The sequence below is a fragment of the Microcebus murinus genome, chromosome 18 (genome assembly GCF_040939455.1).
Source record: "Microcebus murinus isolate Inina chromosome 18, M.murinus_Inina_mat1.0, whole genome shotgun sequence".
NCBI lineage: Eukaryota > Metazoa > Chordata > Mammalia > Primates > Cheirogaleidae > Microcebus > Microcebus murinus.
This window is the reverse complement of record NC_134121.1, coordinates 49427922-49452743: the sequence shown is the minus strand read 5'-3', so window position 1 is coordinate 49452743 and position 24822 is coordinate 49427922. Positions and strand designations below refer to the sequence as shown.

General features: G+C 39.0%; 1 protein-coding gene across 1 annotated transcript in view; it reads right to left on the bottom strand.

Annotated features, from left to right (window-relative positions):
* Positions 1–2285: 2285 nt before the first annotated feature.
* The window catches only part of CEP95 (centrosomal protein 95), a 30822-nt gene continuing 8285 nt past the window's right edge, over positions 2286–24822 (bottom strand). Inside the window, exons 5-20 of the mRNA XM_012747336.3 lie at positions 23658–23763; positions 21298–21413; positions 17369–17500; positions 16082–16275; positions 14589–14710; positions 14268–14397; positions 13186–13339; positions 10097–10236; positions 8841–8939; positions 7740–7869; positions 6770–6939; positions 6605–6679; positions 5303–5455; positions 3319–3465; positions 2949–3020; positions 2286–2667 (exon numbers count right to left, since the gene is read on the bottom strand). Of these exons, the coding sequence (XP_012602790.2) occupies positions 2491–2667; positions 2949–3020; positions 3319–3465; positions 5303–5455; positions 6605–6679; positions 6770–6939; positions 7740–7869; positions 8841–8939; positions 10097–10236; positions 13186–13339; positions 14268–14397; positions 14589–14710; positions 16082–16275; positions 17369–17500; positions 21298–21413; positions 23658–23763 (2117 nt within the window). The 3' untranslated portion in view covers positions 2286–2490. The remainder of the gene's footprint in view (positions 2668–2948; positions 3021–3318; positions 3466–5302; positions 5456–6604; positions 6680–6769; positions 6940–7739; positions 7870–8840; positions 8940–10096; positions 10237–13185; positions 13340–14267; positions 14398–14588; positions 14711–16081; positions 16276–17368; positions 17501–21297; positions 21414–23657; positions 23764–24822) is intronic.

Sequence of the window (24822 nt, the reverse complement as noted above, 5' to 3'; positions counted from 1 at the left end):
GAAGGCTGATGTGGGAGGATTGCCGGAGCACAGGAGTTCCGGGCTACAGTGAGCTATGATTACACCACTAAACTCCAGCCTGGGCAACATAGGGGATACCCTGTCTCAAAAACAAAACAAAACAAAAAACATGTTTTCAGCATGTCTAAATGTGGGCTCTAACAGATCCCTCTATAAACTGCAACTTAAGCCCCAATTTTGGATTCCTCCTTTGGTGTAGACCAAAGGATACTCAATCCTGTATGTTTCTCTTCCTGGCGCCATCCTCTGCCCTGCCCGGTTCTCCCATTGCAGACCTCCCAGCTCCTTCCATTGCAAATAAATTTCCCCTACACCTTGAGCCCCTTCAGCAAAGGCTTTATTCTCCTGCCTTACCTTAACACTGTTCTTCCTTTCCCTTCCTACCCTTTTAAGAGGAAGCAGCTAATTCTCCAGTGCTCCACACGATACAGTATTACACATACCCAGTTAAAGATAATATAGTTTGAAAAAAATCATACACACTTAAAGGCTTAAACTTTCATCACCCTTTCCCTAGTCTTGCTTTCCAGAGGCCACTCCTCTTAGATCTTCTGCCATCTCTTCTGATAGTAACCTCTACATTCCTAAATAATATGCTATTACTCTTCATTATTTTTAGTCTGGTTCGTCACTATTTATGACAGATGAGAATTGAGTTCTTACACCAAGCCCCTCATTCTGTAACAGCCTGCTGTGTCCATACACAACAGAGTTATAGCACAGTTCTAAGTCACGTTCAAGTGCGTGCACCATGACAATGAGCCTTTCCTATTCTGGGCAAACTCGCCTCATTCACATCTGATTCCCTCTCCATCCTGCCTGAATCTTAACGCCCTCCACTCGCTGAGTTAGCACTTCATTTGCTTTCAATTTTTAAAAAATGTGTTGTCATCTTTTGTCTATCTTCTGACTTTGAGCAACCCTATCCCTCCCCTCCCCTCGTCAGTTCTCTCAAATTCTATCTTTTGGTTATTCCTGGTTACTCCTTAGCTTGGTCAAGAGCACCAACTGCCACCTGGTCACCAGAACTAGCACCTAAGAGTCTTGCTAAATATTTTATGTTTTAAAAAAATTATAAAAGCATTGCTAGGCTTATTTGAACAAATCTAAATAGTATTAAAGTATATTGAGCAAAGAGTTAAAACTTATATAATCTACCATTCAGTCACACCTATCATGTTTGGGGAATATCCTTCATTCTTCTAAGACCTTTTTCTGTATTTGTATTCATATTGCATTATACCCACTCATTCCATAGTTTTTTCAATAGCATCACACTTTAAAATTTGCTTATTTTACTCAAGAATATATTGTGGGTATTTATCTTGATCTACTTTGTCATTTTTCTCTATAACATTTTTTAAGAACTTACATTCTATCTCTTGGGTGTCTAGCTGCTGCTTATGTGTTTCCCATGCTTGTTGACTTGTCACAGCATGTCATGGTTGTCTGCATGTCTTATGCTCCAAACTTCCTCAGCCACCAAGCCTTTCCCCTAGGAAGCGCCTGCCTGCTGGCCCACCTCCTGTGAGCTGCCATTCCAAGAGGTCAGCACTCAGGACCACAGCAGCCCACCCAGAGGTTGCCTACTCTTTTCTCTAGGGACAATCAGATCTCACCACTTCATGCCTTCGGCCTCTCTTCATTCATTCACTCATCCCCCGTACTTTTCCATGTCCTGATGGATGCCTCTTCTCCCCCACTCCTGTCTTGGCACCCTCTACCACCCTGGCTTTAATCAGCAAAGTCTCCATATCCTCAGCTGCTCTGAAGCTTCCCTCCAGCTCTTGGCCTTCACCGGAGCCTTCCTCTCCATGGAAGACACTACCCTAAGTGTGAGTTCTCTTTTTCCTCATGTCTCCCCATACCAGAGATGGAATTGGTGCACTCTTGCCTACTTCAGCCATTATGCCTCCTTCCCACTGGCAATCACTAGTGCTCCTTGGAAGCATGCAGTCTGGCTTTACCCGCTTCACCTCTCCTCACTGCTGTCTTCTACCCACCGATAGAAGCCACAACACACAGATCCTCCTATCTCCCAGCCATGTTGTGAAAAACCCACATAAACACTATCATCAGGGTTCACCCTAAGGCCCACCTTTTTATGACCAGCCACATTTCATCTATAATGAATTAGAGGTTTCTTTTTTGTCCTCGTGCTTTTTTAAAAATTTACTATTTTTGTTCACCTAAAGCAGTAAGGCTCAGGAGCTGGCTGCTCAAAAGCTTAAATGTTTTAGCACACATATGACTAATCAAGAGTCCTCCTTTTCAGGGTTTAGGTCATAAATTCAAAAGCAGCAGTAAGCTTTCAAGAAAACTTTTTATTTAAAAAATTATTTCATAAAAAGTATTGGAGTGAACATAGATAAGGCATTTAAAAATGATTTTTCTGGTTTAGACTGTTTACTGGCTCAGTTCTAGCTGTCCTGGTAAAGGCCTCTAAAACTTTACCTTTGAAGTCTGGCCTCACAGGAAGGGGTTTTTACTGTACTGAAAGGAAGCCAGCTGAAGCCGAGATCTGAAGCGCTCAGCTTCCAGTTCCCGGAAGAAAGCATCGTCGTCATTCTGTGTTATCATGTCCTGCAGCTGCTGAATTTCCTTCTCCATCTTAGATCTCAGCTCCCTCTTCACCTTATGTAATGTCTAAAAGAGAACACATATTATCCGTCTAGTCACAACATTCATCCAGGCCTTCAGCTACTTCTATTCCCTCTCCACATTCCAGCTAATCAGGCTCCTCCAATAATTCTAATAACTTGGCAGCAGCTCTTACAGAGACCATAAACAGGTAAAGTTAAAATCATAGCAGAAATATCTTGGATCATAGATGGATTTTCTTAGTATTTTATTTATTCCTTTAAAAGGTATAGTTGTTTTCTATTTCCTAAAAATGTAAATAAGTTAGTCATCCTGTTAATTGTTACCTGGGCCTGAGATTTCTCTCTGGCTTTGAGTTCTTGACGTTCCTGTGATATGGCTTCTGCCAGCAATGAAAACTGTTCATAGGAAAGAAAAAAACCAAATATTTAACGTTTGTAGTCCAAATGCAGAAATTCTTATGCTTAATGTTTATAGGCTTAAAATCTTTATTTCAATGGAAATAGGGCAATATATATTCTGTACCATGGTCAAGTATGAGCTTATTTTAAATTTCAATCTTGAAAATAGGGTCAGTCTAACCTGTATAATGCAAAGTTCTGAGTTAAACATGTGGAAGTTTATTGTCGGACTAAGCTTTTAACACAGGCGGTCAGGATTAAGCACTTTGTAATATAAGCAAGTGACAGAACCCACCTGGCCCTTATAGTAGTTCTCCATTGAGTCCAGTTCATTCTGGTGCCGTCTCTTTTGTTCATCTCGCTTTTCTTTGGCATAGTTTCTTAGGTCTCGTAATCTTTGCTTCTGAATTTGTAAACCTTCTTCAAACAGTTTCTTAAATATCTGTCAGTTAATCATAAAGTTATGTTGAACTTTCACTAAGTATAATCATTTTGTTCAACTAGTACATATAGTACATACCAATTGTATTTCACAAAGATTTTTTTAAAAACTTTATTCAGGTAGTATTCACATACCATAAAAATCGCCCTTTTAAAATGTGATTTGGTATGTTTTGATTATATTGAACTGTGCAATCGTCACAATTACAGAACATTTTCATCATCCCCAGAAGGAACCCCACACCCATAAGCAATCGCTCTCGTCTCTGTAGCCCCTGAAACCAGTAATCTACTTTCTGACTCTGGAGTTGCCCATTCTGGACATTTCATATAAATGGAATCATAATTCATGGCTTTTTGTATCTGGCTGCTTTCACTTAGCATGTTTTCAAGGTTCATCTATATTGTGGCATGTATCAGTACTTTATTCCTTTTTATTGCCAAATACTCTATGTATATACATTGTTTATCCATTCATCAGCTGATGGTATGTGTGTTTCCCCTTTTTGGCTATTATAAGTGATGGTGCTATAAACTTCTGTGTACAGGTTTTTGTATGGATATATATCTAAGAGTAAAATTGCTGGCTCACATGGTAATCCTATATGACCTTGTGGTAACCTTTTGAGGAACTGCCAAATTGTTTACCAGAGCAGTTTGTACCATTTTATAACCCCACCAGCCCTGCATGAGGGTTCCAAGCTCACTACATCCTAGCCAATACTTATTTTAGCCATCCTAGTGGTATCGGCTTAGTGGTGTGAGTGGTATCTCATCATGGTTTTGATTTGTATTTCTTTAATGACTAATGATATTCAGCATCTTTTCATGTATCACAGAGTGTTTACTGGTTTTGGGAAAGAAGCCCAGAGCAGAACAATGCCACACCCACATGTGTATAACTGGTTATCATTTGGGTAGGCCACTGTATAACAAGTTCTTCAGGGACAAAGTTTGGACATGCCCACTTGTCCTCCCTTCGTTAGTAAGACTTCCTGGTAGGAGAACTGGTTCTGACAACCATGCATTCATTAGCTGTGTTACCTTAGACAAGTTACTTAATCTCCTAAAGCCTTAGTAATGTCTTCCTCTAGAAGTATTGAATCCAGTTAACTATAATTACTATCTTTTACTCTAGAGATAAAATTTATTGCTAGTTTGAGATCCCAAAGATTAGTCATTTCAGTTTTAAATGAGACAGCAAATACCTTGTGAAAACCCCTCACACCACAGCTGTCCTACACTATTCCTGACTTTATGTGGAATTCTAAGAGACAGGGTCTTACTCTATTTTCCAGGCTGGAGTGCAGTGGTGTGATCACACCAGTCTCGAACTCCAGGGCTCAAGCAATCCTCCTGCCTCAGCCTCACAAGTAGCTGGGACTACAGGTGTGTGACACCATGCCTGGCTAACTTCTTTTATCTTTTGTGGAGACGGGGTCTTGCTATGTTGCCCAGGCTGATCTTGAACTCCTGCCCTCAAGCAATCCTCCCAAAGTGCTAGGACTACAGGTGTGAGCCACTGTGACTGGTCTAAATTCCTGTCTCTTATAACATGCTCCCAAACCCTTAAAGCCATTGTGCTGGAGAGTACTCAGTTTTTGCTGCCTCATACATGTAACATAAGACTTCACATTAAGATGAGGGCCATGGAGACAACAGACAGGAGTCATAAAACGAAGCATGAACAAGTATAAATTCTCACAAGCAGATTTTTAAGACCTTCATTTGGGGTTTTGGATTCAAACTGGGACAGGAGTCGCAAAAAAGGTAGTGGTTCTGGAAGGTAAAATAAAAATCACCTTCTTACCACGGCACAACAGAAAAGCCATATTTACCATTTCTTCCCGGGTCCTCATTCTCATCATTTTGGCACGCAGCTGGACTCTATAGTCGTCATAGTATTTCCGAGCACGAACGATTTGTTGATGACTTTCCTTTATCTTTGATTGGGTAAACCTCTGTCTATGAATACGGTCCTTGAAATCTTGCTAAGAAAGGGGAAGGGAAAAGGATAAGAAATAGGAGGCGGCAGACTCGAGGGTTCTCATCTCCCCACTCCCCATCCAGAGGGCTGGGGGCCTACTGCCTGGTGTGGACTGTGAAAGACCGCTGAGCCCTGGAAGCCCTTCAGCAGCCCCAGCAAGCCCCAAGCTGAGCGCCTCACCTCCCCACTCCACCAGGAGGTCGCTAAGACACACTCAGATGCCAGCTCGAAAGCAGTAGGAAAAGGGCACTTTCAAGGAAAGCTTGAGTTCCCAAGAGTATTTGATTAGACAATATCTGACAAAGTAAAGATGAAGTGACATCTTGTACTTAGGCGTTTTGGATATTTGTGTTTCTCCCCCCAAACCAAAGCACAACATGCAGACAGCTTTGAGAAGAGCTTTCAGAACTGGTTATAGTTCTCAGGGCTTATCTCTAGACTTAATGAAAAGTTTTTCAAATTTCTTCCCTTGGCAGACTATTTCTGACCTCCCCCTTTGTTATACTCAATAGGGAATAATGTTCTAAGGATGATTCCCAGCCCAAATTACAATGGAGGCTGGTAAACTACTTCGGCCCTGGGAGAGACGGGGGAGGACAAAAAGCATCTAAGTTACAACCACTTGGCACCCTTTAGGACGGAGGGACTATGGAGGTAGAAAGCTTCTGGATTAAAATCTCAACTCTCCCCTCTGCTTATCATGCTGAGATCCAGGGCAAGTTACCTAACACCTCAAAGCCTCAGGATTTTCATTTCATGGAAAATATCTTTAACACATACTGTAAAGACTAAATGAAACTGTATATAAAGTACCCAGCACCCCCATCAATTTTGGTTAAAGCTCTAGATCAGGGGTCCTCAAACTTTTTAAACAGGGGGCCAGTTCACTGTCCCTCAGACCGTTGGAGGGCCGGACTATAGTTTAAAAAAAAACTATGAACAAATTCCTGTGCACACTGCACATATCTTGAAGTAAAAAAACAAACGAGCAAAAACACCCGCATGTGGCCCACGGGGCGTAGTTTGAGGACGCCTGCTCTAGATACTTCTACAGGTGTTACAGGTAAGGAACTGTTGCCCAGCTGGTAAAAATAAAGGAAAGGATATAACTTGTAAATTCAAAATTATAACACCCAATTTGCTCTTCACATACCAGTCTCTTGTTATGTTCATATTCTTTCTTGACAAGGGCAGTGAGGAGGTCATGCCTTCTTAGGGCCTCTTCTATCTTTAAGTGGACACGAGCGAATATGTTAATAATGCTGTTCACTAGATTCTTAAGGTTTAAATACCCAGGTTAAGACTGAAAGTAACTTACTTCATCCTGGAGTTTCTTCTTTGATCGATTTTCTCTATATGCATCTTTTTTGAGCTGTTCAACCTGTGCAATTTGCTGTTTCCACATCTTGCTTAACGTTGGGCCAGACACATAGAGAAATGGAAACTGCTCCAGCATAAGCGGCAGGAGACTGTGTTCATTCACTTTCACTGCAAAGTAAAATGAGATGCTCTTAATGTGAGAGACTTGCTGACAACTCTCAGCCTTCCTCCCCGGTAGATCATAGCTTATCTATGTGACGTGGTTCTGATCCTGAAAAGAATGATTCTAAATATACTTATTACTTCTGCATTCCTTCTTCCATTGAAGTAAGCCAACTATTGGTAAGAACAAAAATAAGCTCAACAGTTCTGACTGATGACATGCTGGTCCTGAGAAGTCCATCCGAACTGCTCAGCTGCTGCCTCAATGCCTATGGACAGATGCTCTGAGTATGTTAAAATGGCAGACTCCTCAGCTCTCTGATAGGCATGTGCTTAGAACGTCCCTCTCCCATGGGAAGGTCCCTGCAGTCTATGAGGTAGAGTTGGAAGCCTGGCATTTTACATGACCTTGTTTCCTTGTAACAAGACCCTGACACACATTGGCGCTGTCAACGTACAGGAACCAGACAGGCTGTCTACTTAACTTGGAACATTCCTTTTGTTCTACCCATTTCCCAGGGAAAAAATGCAAACAGAGTGAGTGAACAGAATGAGGCTAAAACTGAACCAGCAGGTAGGAGTCTTGGCATTCCTTTGGTGCCAATAATACCGGCCTCTGTAAGGTACTTCCTTATTTAAGAGTCTTAGCTCTCTTTACATAAAATCAGGAATATGGCAGAGATAAAAAGAAAGAACTTTCTCCAGCTAACTGGTAGACGTTAGTTTTCAGTGCTGTGTCCTTGGAATGTAGCACACACTTTCAAAGGCTGCCAGTTTTCCATGAAGTACAATTCTGTGGTTCTTACTTGGAAGTGCTTTATTTGCCTTTGGGAAGCCACCTCTTGGACTTTGAGCTGTGGTTTTTCTGGAGTAAACCTTCCAAGGCTGACTACGTTCTGGAGTTCTTTTATGAACAGCGTCTCTGTATATTTTTTCCTTAGAAGCAGATATAAAACAGAATAGAAATAAAAGATCTAACAACTCTTTCATACATCATCTTAAATATTACATATTGACAAAAATAGCTAACTACTTCCCAGCCAAACCACATTACTTCAAATTTCTAAAATCTGGTTAGTATTCATCCACTCTAAGTTAAAGGCATCTTTTAGCCTCTGGCATCCCTTGGAATTCGAAAAAGCATTGAATCTTTCTCAAGTTTCAGTCATCACAGTCCCACACCCTAAATACAACCACTATTAATGTTTTTTTCCCTTCACTATTACTATTTCAATGTACATTTCTTTGAGAACTTCTTCCATGCAGATTAAAAAAATTCAAGCCACTATGCAGTATGCTTTGTTGCAGCTAAACTGTATATCTTGTTTTGTTCATTAACATTTTAGCATAAACATTTTCCCCATGGTTTTGGAAAGCAAGAAAACTTATGCTTTCAGTTTCTTACAACCAGGTCCAGAGCACCCGGGACTGTCTCATTCTCCTTTGTCAGCTTAGACCAGGTGTCCTCAAACTATGGCACATGGGCCATATGTGGGTGTTTTGGCCCGTTTTTTTACATCAAAATAAGATATGTGCAGTGTGCATAGGAATTTGTTCATAGTTTTTTTTTAAACTATAGTCCAGCCCTCCAATGGTCTGAGGGACAGTGAACTGGGCCCCTGTTTAAAAAGTTTGAGGACTCCTGGCCTAGACTATTTTTTAAACCCCTGGTGAATTGCTAAGCAATAAACCCTTAAAAACGGATAGAAGTTTTAGGCAGAAAAAAAATGTAGTTTTCTCATTTGATATGGCAAGATGTGGCAAGTACCACATCTTGCCATATCACGAAATCCTGCCTTTTTCTAAAGAGCTAATGATTATGATTAAGGTCCTTTTCTTTTGGAAAGATCTATACTTCTCACTGGTGTGATCAAATGGCATTTATTATAGTGGAGACTTTTACCCACTGTTTCCTCCTCCTCCTCCTCCTCATTTATCCTTAGAGGTCCAATATTCTCTTGAACTTTATTTCTTCTTAGTTCCCTTTCAAATGCGTCAGTGAATGCCTAGAGGGGAAAAAGGTCATAGGATATTATAGTTATTAAAACATATACAAATGAAGGAAAAAAATTCACCTAGGACCTGCCTCCCCTAAAGTATCAAGCTTACTTTTTTAAGCTCCTTTCAAGCTTTGTATCATAAATACATGTTATTTTAACAGGTATGTAATTGGAACATAAAATGAAATTTTACATAATGTATTTTTTTGTTCAGTTACTATAATTTTTTTCTTTTTTTTTTTTTGAGACAGAGTCTCGCTTTCTTGCCTAGGCTAGAGTGAGTGCCAAGGCATCAGCCTAGCTCACAGCAACCTCAAACTCCTGGGCTCAAGCAATCCTACTGCCTCAGCCTCCTGAGTTGCTGAGACTACAGGCATGAGCCACCATGCCCGGCTAATTTTTTTTTTATATATATATATATATATATATATATATATATTAGTTGGCCAATTAATTTCTTTCTATTTTTATAGTAGAGATGGGGTATTATAATTGTTTTGATATTCCCCTGAATGGAAGTTATATGCTAAGTTACACTGATTGTAACTATTATAAAACATCTCAGTTTCTCACCATTATAAATCCTACCATATTATAAAGCCACTATAAAACCTCCTATGGCAAACAACTTGAGCATTCTAAAGTCATACTATTAATACATTTTAAAGTCCCTGTTGCATGGAAGTTTTTCCTTGGTATCAGACCAGTCTCCTGTGTTGAATCCCAACCACGTCCTCTCATGCCTGTCTTGGGCACTTTCTCATCTTCTCTGTAGCTCAAGTGGCCTATCACACTTAATCCACCTCAAATCTCCTTCATCGCTGAAGGTCTCTCTGAAAATACCAACCCACACTGATCTCCTCTTTCTTAATCCACTGGAAGGCTGAGCTTTGTCTGACCAGGTTATTTTCTTAAGAGTTTCACAAGTGTAATTTTATACTTCCTAAGGGGGATATGAGCTATGTCACACAGCTTTCTGTTGTCCACTCAGCTCAAGAATATTAAATGTATTTTAGAGATGGGAGGGAAGGAAGGAATAACAACAAAAAGGAGTATTAAAGGCATTTTAACCCTTTAATCAATCGCACGTTCATGATAGCATCTGGCTGAGGGATAACGGTGCTACCCTGCTGCTCAATGGTAGTTAAGAGATGGGGAAGTACCTTTGCTCGGAATTGGAGGGTATCTGTTTCTTTTGGCTTGTGCTGCCTTTTTCTCTCTGTGTGGAACTGTTTGTGTTTGTTAACTGGAGATGGAGAGAGTGAATGGGATCTGTAGGGTGACCTCCTATGCATGGAAAGTCCTGCAACACAGAAAAGACATGTACCATTAGATCCTGATAGCCAGAAATGTTAAGTTGAAATCCAAATAGTTGGCTTTCACTCATTAGTCTCTTTGGATTTAGTAAATGTGTTAAATGTACTCTCTACTATGACTCATTTGAATTTGTATGTTTAGCTACACCAAGTAAACAGACAAATGCACATACAGGTGTGCTGTCTCAAAGAAGTACTTAGGTTCTATATTCAACTTTGGACTGAATTCAACATGTGGAATGCCTCCTGTGCACAAAAGCCTATGGACGGTGCTCTAGGTAATGGGGCAGAGTAGGGAGGGAGAAAAGGCAAATTGAGCAGTGCATCTGCTATCCTTTTACCTATCAAGATGCTAAGGAGCTAGGATGTAAGTATATATACATATATTATATCATGTAGTTAAGCATTGTCTAAGTGGTCCTGATTCTTCCCTACTTAGCAATCTAGCCCTCCTAATTCCACACTGCCTAAAAGACCAAACAAACCAAACCACTTCTCTCCACAAACCTTTTTATGTTCCATGTGTATAGATGTGCTTAGGCATCTGCTGGCTGTGAAGAGGGGGGATTCCATACCTTTTTGGAAAAGCAGTTAATTCTACATAGCTCTAAGGGTTGAGTTAGTTTGATACCTTTATAAATAAATTTTCCCAGAGAATTCAAATTTCCCTGAGTTTTTATTTTTCTTTTCATTTCATACTTTTAATCCGAATCTTTCAAATTCATTTTAAAGAAGACATTTTTAAAAACTGACTTGTACTATTTTATCTTTAGACTCTCTAGCAAATGCAGAAATGCACTATTTTAAATGACATATGTCCATGATGCATTCTTTAGAAACTGAAGACTCAATTAAAATAACATTTTAACTTACACAGTGTGTTTTTGCAATGGAATATCATGTGTATGTAGACAAATGGGGAAACATGGAGGTCACTGGGTAAGGCTACCTAGAGATTAGCTGAGTCAAGTTTTAAGGGAAAAGATGAAATAATCAAGAGAAGGAAAGATTATTCTTGAAGGAGTAAAAGAACAACTGAAAAGGTTAAGGAAGTTTTGGATGAAAAAAAACAATGGATGACCAAAGTAGATAAAATTAAATATAAAATATGCAGAATTTTAGTTGGTAGAAGACAGGATAATTGTTTGGATTTGAACAATGGAAGATCAAGGGTAGGAAGTACTTGCAAGGCTATGGCAAACCCAAAACTGCTGACACGAGTATAAACTGGTGCAATCACTCTGGTGGGCAAGTTGACAACAATAAAGAAATGATCCAGAAATTCTACTAGATATAGATCCTAGAGAAACCCTTGTCTGTGTTACAGGCTGTTCATTGCAGAATTTTTTGTAGAAATGAAAACTGGAAACAATCTACATGTCCAGCAATAAGGGAAATTGATAGTGATGTATATACTCATACAAATGGGGTATACTGTAAGAACTTATATTGTTACACTGGAGTTAATATAAATAGACTGGATTCTGTAAGTATCAACATAAATAGATTTCCAAGACAATGTTACCAAAAAAGCAAGTTGCAGAATGATATCTATATAAATTTAATAATAAAAACAAAACAATAGACAAGTAATATATAAACTGTTAAAGATGGGGGTTTCATCAAGGGCTGGGAAAAGAGGTCTATGGGGAGACCAAAGGAGTTTTTCTATTTTTTTTTTTGAGACAGAGGCTCACTCTGTTGCCTGGGCTAGGGTGCCTAACTCACAGCAACCTCAAACTCCTGGGCTCAGGTGATCCTACTGCCTCAGGCTCCCGAGTAGCTGGGACTATAGGCATGTGCCACCATGCCCAGTTAATTTTTTTTTTTTTTTTTTTTTTTTAGTAGACACGGGGTCTCGCTCTGCTCAGGCTGGTCTCGAACTCCTGAGCTCAAGCAATCCTCCCGCCTCGGCCTCCCAGAGTGTTAGGATTACATGCATGAGCCACCATGCCCGGCCTACTATTTTATTTCTTTTTCGAGACAGAGTCTCACTTTGTTGCCCTGGCTAGAGTGAGTGCCATGGTGTCAGCGTAGCTCACAGCAACCTCAAACTCCTGGGCTCAAGCAATCCTGCTGCCTCAGCCTCCCGAGTAGCTAGGACTACAGGCATGCACCACCATGCCCGACTAATTTTTTCTATGTATATTAGTTGGCCAATTTCTTTTTTATTTATAGTAGAGACGAGGTCTCGCTCTTGGCTCAGGCTGGTTTCGGACTCCTGACCTTGAGTAATCCGCCTGCCTTGGCCTCCCATAGTGCTAGGATTACAGGCGTGAGCCACTGCGCCTGGCCTATTTTATTTCTTAACCACTTTGGTACAAGCGTTGATAGTCAACGCTTGGTCTTCACAGCTAAAGTCAATAGCCACAGATGAACGAGCACAGCCAAGCGTCGACTGTAGCCCACAGCCATGATATGAAGGCGCACAGCCGAGCATCGACTTTAGTCTATAATTTTGAATTGACTTTTCTAATTTTTCATTTATCAAAATAAAATTGTGAACATTTAAAAATAATGTAATAAAAACATGTGTATATGTTACCTATTCTGATTTACATTACAAGTAAAGCTGCCTGTAAAGTCAAACAAGCTATCAGTGGTTTAAAGCTTTCCTTATCACACAAGAGCAAAACGGATTCGTCATCCATGCACAGCACAAACTATCGTGCGGACTATGAGTGCCGGCTGTGAGCAAGCTTTTGTGGCTGGTGAGCGCTGTATTGAAGTGGCTAAACACAAAAGGGTTAAAGCAAATATATTTGTTAACACCTGCTACTTCTAGATGGTGAAGATCCAGGTGTTTGATAATATTTTTGATCCTTTTCTATATTTCTGAAATATTTAAGATGAGAAAAAAAGACATTAAGAACAAATGGAACTGCCTAGGTAGTTGACGTGGGCATCCCTATTCTCGGTCTCTCTTGGATAAGTACCTGGCCTGGGCTTCTTCGGCCCATACTCCACGATGCTGTCACTGTGCTGAGATAGTGTCTCCTCATTTCCATTCTCTACCTCTTCATTTCCAATTTCTTCTTCTTTATGATCAGGCTTTTCTCTAATTCGATCACCCAGGGCACTTCTTAACATCTATTGAGAAAATTCTTTTCAACATCTTTCACTAATTTCAGCAGAATGTAAATTGGTAGTGGTAAACAGACATAACCTTTAAAAAGCTTTCTTTGATAGTCATTAATAACAAATTTTCAGATATTGCTTATACATGTTTAGTTTTTTGGTTATTTTATTTTTTTTAGAGATAGGGTCTTGCTTTGTTGTTGCCCAGGCTGGAGTGCAGTGCCACAGTCATAGTGCACTGCAGCCTCCAACTCCTGGGCTCAAGCAATATTCTTGCCTTCACCTCGTGAGTAGCTAAGAGTATAGATGTGCACCACCAACGCCCAGCTAATTAAAAAAAATTTTTTTTTGCATAGAGAACTAGGTCTCTACACAAAATGTTGTGCCCAAGTTGGTTTTGAACTCCTGGGCTCAAGCAATACTCCTGCCTCAACCTCCTAAAGTGCTGGGATTACAGGCATGAGCCACTGCACCCAGCCTAATTTTTAAAGAGTATGTATCAGGGCTATGGACAATTCAGTTTCAATAAACTACAGAATAAAACAGATTTAATAAATTCATTCAATGACAACCCAAAACTGTAATATTGTATTTTTTGAGAATAAGTGATCTACCCATTTTATACCACATTTGTCTTTAGTGACAAAGGGAAACTGTAGTAGGTACATCTGAAAATAAATGGTTTAGCATAATCATTTATGTCAAATGATTCAGTTTTCATCAGAATTCAATAAAATTTGGATATATCTGTACCAAATTTGGTTAAATCATCAAAGGCTAAAAGATCATTTTTCATATCCTACCTGCCTGACTTCTGGAACATTTTCACAGTAACTAAGACACAATTCATCTTCTAATACCTCATCTTCAATGGTGACATCACTTAAATGCCCACTAACCCACAACAATCTCAATATAGATTAAAAAACACAAGACTTACCCAATCAAGTTCCGAGAGTCGTTGAGAGAGTTTCTCTGATACTGCATGTAATTCTTGTTCTGTTAACCTCTTTCTTGGCCTCTGGGGGGAAGGTGAAACCCAGGATGAGGCTGCACCTCTGTTTTCATTTCTGTAATAAGTGACCCCATATGACACTTAAGTAGCCAGGTATATATTACTTAGTTTAAAATAACTACAATACATGCCTTAACAAACATTTCATACTGGTCTTGACAGCTAAATTTGGAGAGTACACCCCTTACTACTTTTCAAATCCCTTTGCAAACAGATTGTAAACACTAAAGACAGCAGTAATGTTACCTTTTCCCTTTGGTAAGCTTCCTTGTCCTAGGGCCTTGGACCTGGGCTGCCTGAGCTGGACATATTTCCTGTTTGCTATCTTTAGGCAATTTGGAAGTTAGGAAAACGCTATCATCAGGTTCCTATTAAAAACAGAAAAAAGTTGATTTGTAAAAGTTACAAAGAAGATACACAAAAACATTTGGGGAATGGGAAGGAAGGACCTGTGGCACAAAGCTGGGTCCCTTCAATCTCCATGTTTGTTTTTAAATGCATTTGTCAAAATACCCTATTGACACCTAATGTCTAAGGAATGGAGCAATGTCTGTTAACATAAACTTGTGCTCAGAAATAAAGTGTGGCTCAGGATGCCATTCAAAGAGGTAGGTAAGGTGTTCTGAAACATGAAATTTCAGGGGTTATAGCTATACCTGGACAATGAAAAAATGATCAAACTTCAAGTGGGAAGTATTCAAGTCATTATCTTTTGTATCAGGAGTCAATAAAGGCTGTCCAAAATTGAAACAGTTCAAACAAAGATGAAACCTCCCAAAATATGAATAAAAGCTCTTAACATTTTTAATTATTTATTAACCTTAGAGGGAATCTTTTGGAAAATACCTCTTATGGTGAAGAAACATTTGATGTTTAATGACAGCTTCAATTTTACTTCAGTATCTTTTTCTATTGAAGTAAATTTAATACTTTTTAGAAAAATAGCAATGATAATCACATTTTAAAAAACTTTTTAAATGAAGTATAGTGTTCAGGTCAATGAATTATTTCAATATGAACACTCCCATTTAACTGCAGCCCACGTCAAGAGACAGAATATCTGTCACCCAGGCTGGAAGGCAGTAAAAGGATCATAGCTCACTGCAGCCTCAAACTCCTGGGCTCAAGTCATGCTCTCACCTGTCTCCTGGGACTATACAAGAACTCTACCATGCCTGGCTAATTTTTTTTACTTTTTGTCAAGATGGTGTCTTGTCTTCTTGCTGAGGCTGGTCTCAAACTCCTGGCCTCAAGCAATCCTCCCACCTCAGCCTCTCAAACTGCTGGGGTTAGAGGCTTGAGGCACCATGCCTGGCCTAAATTATTAATTAAGGATACACAATATGGATTCTGAAGTCAGAATGCCTGAGGTTCAAATCTTGACTCTATGACTGCTGTGTACTCTCAGATAAGATATTAATACTTAACCTCTATCGGCTTTTCCCCATGGAAAATAAATATAGTAGCTAGAGTTGTTTTGAGGAGTAAATTATTCAACACTTGTAAAGTTCCTAGTACTGTGCCTGGCACAAAATACTCAGTTTGTTTTGGCTCTTATATTTCCCTTTTCATACAATTATCTTGTCCCTGTCTTCCTAGAACAAGAACATGCAGATGTATAGAGATAAATTTTAAGAAGTACAATGCTTTGACTAGTGCAGTATATTTGATTACTATGCTAGCAGAGACCTTTTTAAATATGAGCTTCTAACCAATTAAAAGCAAGCTTTCCCACTTACCACAGAAGATTCCATGTGCTCTCCAGTACAATCCACAGCCGGGGAGTAGCGACTTGAACGCAAGTATTCTTTTCCTATGGGGCAGGGTGCCCGAGGCTCTGAAGGGTGGTAGGGTGGATGTAAAAGAATAGCTGCTCGGATAGGCTCCCCTAGCTTCCTAGCACTTGGAATCATACTCACAGAAGGGGTTTCCACTAGTGAGACAAATTAAGGTGGCTATTACAATGAAATTCTAAAATAGAAATGATTTTATACATGTATATACGCACACATCCCTATATAAACGAGTTTACACACACTAATTAGAAATATTTTTTAAACTTGACTGGACAAAATACACACAAAAAACAATTAAACCAGGGATGCATTCTCAGCAAACAAGTAGGAATCTAATTAAATCATGATATAATTTTAATGTTATCATAAAAATGTTCCCTGAAAGTTATCTAAAAATAATAAAAATTGAAAGCAACCTAAATGGGTTGAAGAATGGCTATGTAAATTATGGTTCATTAACATGATAGAAAACTAGTTAGGCCGGCACAGCCTGTAATCCTAGCACTCTGGGAGGCTAAGGCAGGCAGAATGCTCGAGGTCAAGAGTTTGAAACCAGCCCGAGCAAGAGCAAGACCCGTCTCTACTATAAATAGAAAGAAATTAATTGGCCAACTAATATATATAGAAAAAATTAGCTGGGCATGGTGGCGCATTCCTGTAGTCCCAGCTACTTGGGAGGCTGAAGCATTAGGATTGCTTGAGCCCAGGAGTTTGAGGTTGCTGTGAGCTAGGCTGACACCATGACACTCTAGCCTGGGCAACAAAGTGAGACTCTGTCTCAAAAAAAAAAAAAAAAAGAAAAGAAAACTAGTTAGCCATTAATGATTTCATGATATACTACTATATGAAAATCCCAGAGATAATAAGGAATGAAAATATTTTTCAAGATGCTATATTTTGTCATTCACTAATAATTTGAATACCACCAAGTTATACAGTAATGTATCAGAGACTCTTATTATTCTTAAAAACAAAAACACAAGTCTTTGTTTGAGAGGAGGGTATACAGATCATAAAATAGTGGATATAAAAATATGTGAACAAAGACCATCCTAAGCAGAAATCAGAGCTAATAATTAAAAGCAAACATTTACAAATAAGATCATGTAAAACCAAAATGAATTTCATATAAAGCAACGAAAGTATTAATAGCAATAGTAATTGTCCCAGGAACTACTGTCCCAAACTCAGCAGTAGTCTAAAGAAATAATAATATCCATTACAACTCACAGTCTTCAACAAAGGATGTCCTATTCTTTGACAAAAAACTAGATGAGGAAGGGTATAATGCATCTTGATGTGATTTAGAACTTGGTGAGGTTGAAGCTTTTTTAGACAGTATTTCATTAGAACCTTGGGCACCTGGGAAAGAAAATATTAAAGGTAAAATTTTTAACTATCAAAATAGCTTGCTAAATATTATACTAAAAGCCAAGTGTTTTACACTCAGGTAATAAAAATCTCAGGAATAACAATGTTGAAAAAACTATGTTGGTTCACTTGCTTGAAATCTCAATTATTTTTAATGACTATCAAATATTAAGATTCAGTTTTATAGCCCAGAATCATTTACCCAACTTAACAGCTAACTTTTACACAATGTTTCATTATTTTGCCTCAGAAAAACAGATGCTGAAGTTGTAGAAATACTACTGTGTGGGCAAGTCTGGGTATGAAAAGATAGAGTTAGGACTCTTGGCTAGTTCCACAAATATTTATAATCCTGAAATTGAAGCCTAAATTAGATACCTGTGAAAGTATATGACAGTTATCTGACACCTTAAATCTAAGTATCAAAGGAAGCTGCTATACACCCTTTTATCACATCAAGCCCAAACCCCTGAGCCAGGCCTCTCAACCTTTTCTTCTTTGCTTTAATTGTATTACTTTTAAACACAATTCCTCTCTCTACTTATAATCTAAAACCAAGTAATTTATCTTTTACAGTCACACCTTTTTACATAGCACTCAGTATCACAGAACCCATTTCCAATATCACTGTCCCTTCCATCCCTGATTCTTTTCCTTCAAGAAACAGTCTTGAATTACCTACAAGTGATTCTCATCATTCCATTACTTTGCCTATCCCAATGGCAAGCATATGTCTTTGGTCTACTGTCTGACCTTCTGGACTTAGGATCTTTGAACATAATTCCTTGGAATGAAGTATCTATTCCTTGGAATCAGAGTACTAATGCTGAAAGGGACATCAGAGATGGGTTAGTCCAATTCTCTAATTTCACACCTGAAGAAAGTAGGGCCCAGAAAAGGTAAGAGCCTTGTCCAAAGTCACATAGCTAGTAGTGGATTCTGGATGAGAATGAAGGTCATTTGATTCCTAATTTAATGTACCTAATTTCACTCTAGCATTCTCATCAGCCTATCTAAAAAACACTTACTGGCCTGGTGTCTTGCCAAGTTTTGGAATACTAAGATGAATAAGAATAATTTCACTATATATTAGGTCATTAAATATGAAATGTCTGATTTTGAATCCAAAGCGTATTTCATCATATCTCAGAGAAGCCTGGAGAGCAAGTGGCGATGAAATCACAAAAGGCATTTTCCTTGTAAGAAGTGGTCCAGGCCGGGGGCGGTGGCTTATGCCTATAATCCTAGCACTCTGGGAGGCCAAGGCAGGTGGATCACTCAAGGTCAGGAGTTTGAGACCAGCCTGAGCAAGAGCAGGATCCCATCTCAACTAAAAATATATAGAAAAAATTAGCCAGGCATGGTGGTGCATGCCTGTAGTCCCAGCTACTCGGGAGGCTGAGGCAGAAGGATTGCTTGAGCCCAGGAGTTTGAGGTTGCTATGAGCTAGGCTGATGCCACAGCACTCTAGCCTGGGCAACAAAGTGAAACTCTGTCTCAAAAAAAAAAAAAAGAAAAAAAAAAAAAGTGCTCCAAAGCCTGGAGGAAATGGTAGTCAGTTGGTACAAAGTCTGGCAAATACGGTAGATGACAGAAAGTTTCCAAATCCAGCCTCTGTAGTTTGAGCAGCATTGTTTGTGTGACATGTAGTCAAGCATTGTCTTGCAAGAGGATTGGCCTGTCTCTATCCACCAATCTTGGCAGCTTAATCACAAATATGCTCATCATTTCATCCAATTGGTTGCAGTAAACATCTGCTGTAATCAATTAGCCAGGTTTTACAAAGCTGTAGTGAATAACACCAACACTGGACCAAACAGATAGCATTAGCTTTTTTTGATGAATATTTGGTTTTGGACTATGTTTTGGCACTTCATCTTTATCAGACCATTGTGCCAAATGACTGCAATTGTCAAAAAGAATCCATTTGTCATCTCACATAACGATACAGTATAAAAATGGTTCATCTTTATGTCGTGACAGCAAAGAGAGGCAAGCTTTTAAGATGATTTCTCCTCTGATGCTCATTTAATTCATGTGGAACCCATCTATTCAACTTCTTTACCTTGCCCATTTGTTTCAAATGGTCTAGTATTGTTGGAATAGTAATGTCAAACCTTGCTGCTAATTCACACATAGGTTGAGATAGATTTGCTTCCACTATAGCTTTCAGCTCATCACTATCCATCCTTGGTCTCAGGTTGCTCACATGGCTCATTTTCAAGATTAAAATCACCAGAATGGAACTTTTCAAACCATTGACATACTGTGTGTTCTTTAGCCACATCTTTCCCAAACATTCCCTGATATATATTTTTTTGAGACAGTGTCTCACTCTGTTGCCCAGGCTAGAATGCCGTGGCGTCAGCCGAGCTCACAGCAACCTCAAACTCCTGGGCTCAAGCGATCCTCCTGCCTCAGCCTCCCGAGTAGCTGGGACTACAGGCATGCCCCCCCATGCCCGCTTAATATTTTTTCTATATATTTTTAGTTGGCCAATTAATTTCTTTCTATTTTTAGTAGAGACAGGGTCTCGTTCTTGCTCAGGCTTGACCTTGAGTGATCCTCCTGCCTCGGCCTCCCAGAGTGCTAGGACTACAGGCGTGAGCCACCCCACCTGGCCCTCATTCCCTGATATTTTGAGCTGTCTGCACTGCATTGGTTCCCTGATGGAATTCATATTCAAAAATAATATGAATTTTTGACTTGCCCATGGTTTCACAAAAATTGTTTTAAAAAAATTTGAAAGAATCACAAGCCAAAACACACATTTGAAAGATGAGGACATACCTTCACAATAAACATAAGAAGTGTCAATGTGTCAGCGATATCAACTGTCAAACGTAGTACTTAAGGAAAGCAGACATTTCATACTAAATAACCTAATATTGTATTTATCTTATTTACCAGCTGCTCCCACAAGTAGAATATAAGCTCACAAAAGCACAGACTTGTTTTGTTTATCACAGCATCACCACTGCCCAGCACAGGAAAGGAACTGAATAAATATTTGCTAAATGAGTAAGACATGGCTACTGTCCCTGAAACTCACTTTACATAACAAACTATAAGTGACCATGCAACGTGTAAATGGTGTTACAGAAAGAAAGAAGGCCACACTGCAGGAACACAGAGCCTTAGAGCCTGAGGCAGGTGGGGGAAGCTGTGCACTGAAGGGTGAGTTTGCCAGGAATAGAAAGGAAGGAAAAGCATCCTACCAGTGGAAATAACACAATGCCAGGGAAGAGCACAGCAACCAAGGTGAGCATGCTAGAGTAGGATGGTGGGAAAAAGGCAAGGTTGGAGGCTCAAAACTGGGGCTTGAAAGCAATTCAGGTCTACTGTGTACAAGCAGTAGACTGTCAGAAATGTGGCCTGAGCCTGGGAGAAGTTACCATTGGGTATACAAAATTGTTGAAATGATGGAAAAAAGTGAGTCAAACCAGTTCAGGAAACTATGATTAAGGAATACTCTGAAAGTGTGACTAGACTGTAAAGCTATATCCAGAATTCTCTTCCTAGGGAATCAGGTACCACAAATTGCATGACAACCTTATATCCACCTATTTGCCTTGGACTTATCTGCCCATGTGCCTGTGACTCCCACTTGACTATGATTTCAGATAACTGTTCATATTTAGTGGGTAATAACGGTATTCTGGAATTTCAATTCTAATATTTAATCAGGACTCTATTTTTCACAATTTTAAACATTCCTATGTATGAACTATTTATATTTTTATGATTGTATGTTGAGTAACAATAACTAGTATGTAAAGTTTACTCACCATTGCTTCTTAGAGAAAAGGTATGCGCTGTGTCTCCAAGTCTAATAAATTCACCAGTGGATTCTGCTTCATCTCCATCCCAAGATGGGCCTAAAGCCTCAGACGACAAGGAGGACCTGAAAAGAGTTCCCTCATTCACTCTGGGCCCAGCCTCACCACAGAGGGCCCTTCCTCTGAGGACCTACAAGCTGCTTCAAGCAAATGGCCTGCAGGTGTTCAGACTGCTCACTGCTACCGAACAAACGGGAAAGACTCTCCCTTTTGCTGCTTATAATGCCTTGCTGCTTTTTTATCTGGTTTGTTTTGACTAACATTTAAATGGTGTATAATTAAGGATTAAAATGTATAGAATAGCAACCACTAGTGACTCTAGGGGTGTGGAAGTGGAGGGGAGTCAGAGTAGGGCATTAATTTTGCATTAAATATCCTTGAATTATTTCACTATTGCACTTACTTTGTAAGTTTCAAAAAAAAAAAAAAAATCTTATGATGAAAGAAATCCATCTTACAATGGTCTCCTTTGAGACACATTTTTCACAATCTAATATGACTAAAAAAGGCATCATTACCTCAAACCATGACAAACTACACAAAAAAATTGAGAATCAGTTATTTAAAAGAAAGTCACAGCATCATGTTCAATCTTTAGTTAGCAAGAAGTACAATCAGACTTGTAATAACAATATTTTGTCCACAAAAGCAGCAGAAATTTTAAAATTCTGATATTAGTCAATGAGGGTGCAGTAACCCAACACTTTTGGAAAACACTTTGGCAACTTTTATTAATCGCCTTGGCCAGGGACAGTGGCTCACACCTATAATCATACCACTCTGGAAGTCCCAGGTGGGAGCATCTCTTGAGCTCAGGAGTTCATGACTAGCCTGAGCCCTGAGCAAGAGCAAGACCCCATCTCTACTAAAAATGGAAAAAATTAGCCAATGTAGTGGTGTGTGCCTATAGTCCCAGCTACTAGGGGAGGCTGAGACAAGAGGATCCCTGGAGCTGAGGAGTTTGCGGTTGCTGTGAGCTAAGCTGACACCATGGCATTCTAGCCCGGGCGACAGAGTAAGACTCTAAGGAAAAAAACAGGCAGGAAAAAAACAACAAAAATACCAAACCTTTAAAACATTCGTACTCTTTTATTTTTATTTTGAATCTAGCCTAAGGGGGGATTGCAGGGGGTGGAGAGCTGGGGAAGGACAAAAACAATAAAGTATCACTTTTTTTTATATCATATTTTAAAAAACCTTCCATCTCTTCCATTTTAGAGGAATGGTTTAGTAAATTATAAAAATATTATTCAAACTATATGAATGGTATGTTATATAGTGATTAAAAATTATTTTAACCCTTTGTACTCGGATGTCGAGCGTGGATAATGTCGAGTGGATAGTGAGAAAAAAGCAAGCGAGTGCAAAGGGTTAGAGTTTAACAACTTGAAAAGACTTGATGTTAAATGTAAAAATACAGGGAACAAAATTATATACAAAATATGAAAATAAATACAAAAAAGAAAAAACATAAAATTTCTCTCTACTTTGCCAAGTTTTCTACAAGGAAGATGAATTATTAAATACTTTAATGATCAAAGGAAAAAATATAAAAATGACTTGGTAGTTACTACTGAGAATTAGGCATTATATGTAACTCAAGGTTCTTTACACATTAACTGCAGTATGAGTTATATTTTAAGTCATGATAGTTTTGAGCTCAGGGCCTCATGAAGCATACGGAATTCACATATCTCTTCACCTTGGGAGCCATTAGAACTTTTTTTTTTTTTTTTGAGACAATGCAGTAGCATCATCATAGCTCACTGCCTCAAACTCCTGGGCTCAAGCAATCCGCTTGCCTTAGCCTCCTGAGCAGCTCGGACAACAGGCACTTGCCACGATGCCTGGCTAATTTTTCTATTTTTGGTACAGATGGGGTCTCACCCTTCTCAAGCTGGTCTTGAACTCCTGACCTGAAGCAATCCTCCCACCTTGGCCTCCTAGAGTGATAGGATTACAGGCATTGAGCCACTGTGCCTGGCTTTCAACTATTTTTCAAGTTGTATATAACTCACACAGAGAAAACAATAAAAAAACCAAATTTTTCATTAAATTAGAAAGGATCATTTTGTTTTTGAAGTTATTATTCTATTTTCCTAATAAAACACCATGGCCCAAGGAAAAAAAATTTTTTCCTAGTGTGGCAGTTGATGTGTTAAAACTCCTTCAGAAAGGTTTAAAATATGACAAGTTAGTAAAATTTTCACATTAGTTTTCTTTAGTGCCATTCTGGTATTTTATGTACAATTTTCTTAGTCAAAAAAGCATAATTTGATTTGATTAAATTCATGGAGATTGAGTGATACCTCCCAAAAGAAACTCTCTTCCATGATGATTTAGACTCTTTAGTACTTTCTGGCTCTTCCAAAGGATCTCCTCGATGGGATTCTGTAAAATACTGTTGAGTTTCACCTGTTCAGAACAGATAAAAACAATACCAAAAAACCCCCAAGTTAATACTACTCCTCTATATAATAGGCAGGGAGAAGTAAACACAGTGAGCACCCCCAACCTGTTCTGGTAAACTGGGCTCTCATGAAAGTGAAATTAGAAAGAACCAAGTCATCACCTATAATAAGCATGTATTACCTGAGTAACAAAGAAACAAGAATGTTGATTTTAAAGCAGAGTTAAGCCAGAAGCAGTGGCTCACACCTGTAATCCTAGCACTTTGAAAAGTCAAGGCGGGAGGACTGCTTGATGCCAGGAGTTCAAGACCAGCCTGAGCAAGATAGAGACTCCCATCTCTACAAGATATAAAAATTTTCACTGTACAGAATTGTGTGAAAAAATAAATAAAAATAAGAAAAATTGGCCAGGCGTGGTGGTGCCTGCCTATAGTCCCAGCTACTTGGGAGACTCAGGTGGGAGGACTGCTGGAACTCAGAAGCTTGAGGGAGCTACGACGAGGCCACTGCATTCCAGCCTGGGTGACAGAACAAGATCCTGTCTCAAAAACATAAAAAAATTTTTAAAAAGCAGGGTCTACAGTTGTATACACATTTAAATGAAACATTTAAAAATATTTCATTTTTTAAAAGCCAAGTGGCCCTACTTCATGCTCCAAGACAATCTGCTTTAGGCTAACAGTCAGACCATATCATGGCTTAGATAAAAATTTTCCTAAGACCATCAACCTCTTTTCCACCCCAATATACTTGAGGAATACAAATTTTTACCAGCAGCAGTAACTCACTAGGGCAGTAATTTCAGGAGCTACATGGGTAAACTGCCTATGATTTACATTTATTCCTCTGGATATTCCCATATACTTCTGTAGAGATTCACAATTCAAACATGTACCTTCGTTTTTTTTCTATTTCCATATTTACCAAGCAACATTTTAATAACATTCATTAACATTTATGGTACATTTACTCTGAGCTAGGACTTGTGCTAAACTATTTACACACATCTACTTACCCTTCACAACAACCATGAAAGAATTTTAGACAAGAAAACAGGCTTAGA